The sequence below is a fragment of the Oryctolagus cuniculus genome, chromosome 17 (assembly GCF_964237555.1).
Source record: "Oryctolagus cuniculus chromosome 17, mOryCun1.1, whole genome shotgun sequence".
Taxonomy (NCBI): Eukaryota; Metazoa; Chordata; class Mammalia; order Lagomorpha; family Leporidae; genus Oryctolagus; species Oryctolagus cuniculus.
The window spans coordinates 33554186-33558669 of record NC_091448.1 but is presented as its reverse complement, the minus strand read 5'-3'; the positions used below and the strand labels follow the sequence as shown (position 1 = coordinate 33558669).

The 4484-nt window shown below is 47.1% G+C and overlaps 1 protein-coding gene across 1 annotated transcript; it reads right to left on the bottom strand.

Annotated features, from left to right (window-relative positions):
• Positions 1-1986: 1986 nt before the first annotated feature.
• On the bottom strand, positions 1987-4006 carry LOC100341206 (large ribosomal subunit protein uL1). Its single transcript, XM_070060902.1, is given in 3 exon segments — positions 1987-2607; positions 2610-2663; positions 3877-4006. Coding segments are annotated over 3 exon segments (678 nt in total). The 3' UTR covers positions 1987-2113.
• Positions 4007-4484: the final 478 nt, after the last annotated feature.

Genomic DNA, 4484 nt, shown 5'->3' with positions numbered 1-4484 from the left:
CACACTGAGGACCTCCAGGAAACCCACCCTCTACCAAGAGGCAAAGACTAAGGGACCAGTCACCCTGAACCGGCGTAATGTTACCAGTGGTCCTGAAAATAGAAGAAAATTGAAGGAATCTGAGCGGGTTCATGGTCTGATTTAAGATAGGTATCTGATGCTGGCGCTGCGGCTCACTAGGCTAATCCTCCGCCTTGCAGCGCCGGCACCCGGGGTTCTAGTCCCAGTCGGGGCGCCGGATTCTGTCCCGGTTGCCCCTCTTCCGGTCCAGCTCTCTGCTATGGCCCAGGAGTGCAGTGGAGGATGGCCCAAGTGCTTGGGCCCTGCACCCCATGGGAGACCAGGAGAAGCACCTGGCTCCTGGCTTCAGATCAGTGCGGTGCACCGGCCGCAGCACACCGGCCGCGGCAGCCATTGGAGGGTGAACCAACAGCAAAAAGGAAGACCTTTCTCTCTGTCTCTCTCTCTCACTGTCCACTCTGCCTGTCCAAAAATAAATAAATAAATAAATAAATAAATAAGATAGGTATTTGCTTTTCATGGAAAATTTCCATGGGATGTTAAAAAGTATAGTTTCCATATTATAAAATTATAAATAAGATTAAACTTAGTTAAGTTGATATCACCTCACACCTACTAGATTGACTACTATGAACAAGACAACAACAAGTGTTGGTGAGGACACGGAGAAGAGGAACCCTTAGGGACCACTGGTGGTATTATAGATTAGTGCAGCCTTTTTGGGAAAGCAATGTGGAGTTTCCTTGAAACTAAAATTAGAATTACCTTGTGATTCAGCAATCCCACTGGGATTCAAAGGAACTGAAATCAGTACATTGAAGAGATGTCTGTACTACTGTGTTCACTGCAGCATTATCCACAAAGCCACAATATGGAGGAAACCAACAAATGAATGGGTTTCTTAAATGTGAGATATATATATAATATGTATATATTTACACATATATGCATATACATACATACACATAACACAATGGAGTACTATCCACCCTTTAAAGAATACAGGAGATTATGTCATTTGTGACAACATGGGTGAACCTAGGGGAAGTTATGTTAAGAGAAACAAGTCAGGCATGGAGAGACACATGCCATATGACCTCATGGATATGTGGAATCTTAAAGAGTCTGGCAAAACTGGCAGAAGTAGAGAGTAGACTGGGACTCCCAAGCGCTTGGGGGTTGAGGAGCCAGGGTGGGTAGGGAAAGGGCCGTCAGCGGTCAGTGGGTACAGTTAAGCAGAAGTGAGTTCTGGTGTTCTGCACAGCATGACCACAAAGGTTAATAACGTATATTTCAAAACAGCTGTAGGCCAGGATGTTAAATGTTCTCACCACAAAGAAATGATAAGTAATCAAGGTGATAAGCCTGCGAATGTAGAGTAGGCATCAATTTTTACAAAATCAAGCCATTACTTTTTGTACATAACCAGAGAGAGATACTTGGAATAATGTTTGCTCAACTTCCTGTTTTCATCCATTCTAAAATGTTTTTTTCTTTTTCCCCCACAGATGAGCGATTCAAATCTTGTGGCAGACCACAGGGTGGCTGTTGGCCAGGTGCCAACTGTGAAGTAGTTGTCACTGCTGACACCTTCCGGTAAGATAAAGAAAGTGCCAGCATCTAAACGCAGGGCGTAGTACCTTGGGAGAACTGTCCAGAGACAATAACTGAACTCTGCTTCAAGATCAGCAGCATCAATGCTTTTGATGTGTAAAGGATATTTTATTCACACACACAAAATGAGTAAGTCAAACAGTGAATCAGAAGTGTTGAACTCTAAATGTTCAAAAATCTTTTAAAAGATTTATTTGAAAGGCAGAGTTACAGAGAGGCAGAGGCGGGGGGGGGGGGGTGGTCTTCTGCTGGTTCAGTCCCCAGATGGCTGAAACAACTGGAGCTGAGCTGATCCAAAGCCAGGAGCCAGGAGCTTCTTTCTGGTCTCCTATGCGAGTGCAGGAGCCAAGGACTTGGGTCATCTTCCACTGCTTTCCCAGGCTGTAGCAGAGAGCTGGATCATAAGTAGAACAGCCGGGACTTGAACCAGTGCCTATTTGGGATGCCGGCGCTGCAGGTGGAGGGTTAACCTGGTGCGTCACGGTGCCAGCCCCTGCCGATTCTTCTTGAGCAGTGACACCAGGAAGTTGACAGCCAGGTGGATGTTGTACACAAGCTCATTGTCTGTCATCTTCACGTGGCCGACTGCCACGGCCAGACACAGCGTCTTCCTCATCTGGAACTGGATTGTGGACTTCGCCTCATCGACTTTGGCCACCATGTCCTCCTTGTGTGTCAGCAGGAAGCGGAACTTGCCGGCTGGGCCCAGGATTCGTGGGGTCTGCTTAATCAGAGACTCTGAGGCCAAAAAGGCACCATACGTCTCAGCCAGCTTCTTGTTCTTGGTGAGCTTCTTCAGCACCTCGGTGTCCACGTGGGGGATGTCCGCAGCCTTGGCCTTGTGGCAGTGCTGCTGGCCGCCCAGGACACACACGGAGAACTTGGGGCAGGGAGTGGGCTTCAGCCTGACAGTGCGCGAGAAGCGTCTGTCTTTCTGGGGGTCATAACTCTTCAAGCTGCTCTGCAGCTCCACGTCTCCAGCAGCTCCCGGCGCTTGCGCTGGTTCCCGTGCCGGACTTCCCGCACACCTTGTGCAGACTTTGCTGCTCACGGCTCCCTGCACCACGGTAACCAGGAAAGTCAACTTACAATGGAACTCGGTGCTAACGAAATGTGGTATTTCTGAAAGATAAAGTAAAACTCGATAGTTTGTTGCTTTATTCCTTAAATGTTTGGACATGGTTTAATTCTATAATTAATATGTTATAAGGAATATTGTGTATATTTAATCTTCTATTATAGTTGTATAATATATGACATATAAAATATATACTATACATAGACATATAATGATTGTGTAAACTTTTCTAAATGAGTTAATGTATTATGGGCTTTTTAGTAAAACAAATGATTTCACTAGAACCATTGATACCAATCCACATTTGGTTAACTTGGTACACAAATTTTTTCATATTTTTCAGCTTTTCAGTATTTTTGCCATGGTCTAGGTCTACAGTGGTTTCTTTTATGGTAGACATGAACATTTAAAATCGGTGGGCACTGTCTTGGGAATGTACCTTCTAACAGCTTCTAGGTGTTCTTCCTCCTTCCCACCTCTCCCTTCTCTCCATCCCTTGCTCCTTCTAATTTCCTGTGCCTTCTTCCTTACCTGTTTCAGGATCTCTGGAAAACACTGGACATGAGTCACCAATGTCCCTGGGTTAAAAGGAACAGTCATTGGGGCCCAGCGCTGTGGTGCAGCGGGTTAAAGCCCTGGCCTGAAGCACCGGCATCCCATATGGGCGCTGGTTCTAGTCCTGGCTGCTCCCCTTCTTATCCAGCTCTCTGCTATGGCCTGGGAAAACAGTAGAAGATGGCCCAAGTCCTTGGGCCCCTGCACCCACAAGGGAGACTCAGAAGAAGCTTCTGGCTCCTGGCTTTGGATCAGAACAGCTCCGGCCGTTGCAGCCAGTTGGGGAGTGAACCAGCGGATGGAAAACTTCTCTCTCTGTCTATACCTCTCTCTGTAACTCTGCCTTTCAAATCAATAAAATAAATCTTTAAAAAAAAAAAAAAAAAGGAACAGTCGTGTCCTGGGGAATGGCGTTGGTAGTTCAGGACCACGGACAGTGACACCTGCCTGTGGATGCCCAAACAAGCTCTGGATTGGCACCCCTTAAGAGGCAACTTTTGGGTCAAATCTGTACTCTGCTTCCAAGTCAAGCGCAGAAGACCCTCCCCAACAAGATCTCACGTAGTAGGTACTCAGTAAATTCTTGTTGGGTGAAATAATAAATTGACCTCCGTGCTCGTTGACACACATGACACTTTCAGAGGGAGGACGTTTTGTGGCCGAGGCCGGCTCCCGGAGCGCGTCTTGTGTCTCGTGAGTAGCACGGTGGGCCTGCATGGGGCTGCTTCCTGCCTGCATGTCCAGTAGGAAGTGACGGTGAGGGCAGCTTTCCTGTCCTGTTCTGTTGCAATCCTGGACCTTGTTGGTGCACTGACAGTTTGTCCTCTTCCCTGATTCCCATCACTGCCCCTCAAGACCAAGACATGCAGACAAGTTCTTCAGCACAGCCCAGCACTTAGGTTTCGGGTTCTGTGCTATGCATATGGAACTTATCCCTGCCCCTACTCCTTCACCCCACTCCTTAAACAAGCACAGGTGTCTTGAGGGAGGAGAGTGGTTTCTGTCTTTGTCAGTTCTAGACACCCAGCGTAGTGCCGGGCTCATACCAGAGTCTCCCTACCTGCATGAACCAATGAGATGATAAGGTTCATAAGGGCAGGGATTTTTGATTGTTTTGTCACCAATCAGACACTCAAAAAATATACGAATGAATGAATTACTTAATAAATTAACCAGTGTATTATAGCAGCGTGGCCCAGTTGCACCCAGGGTGCCT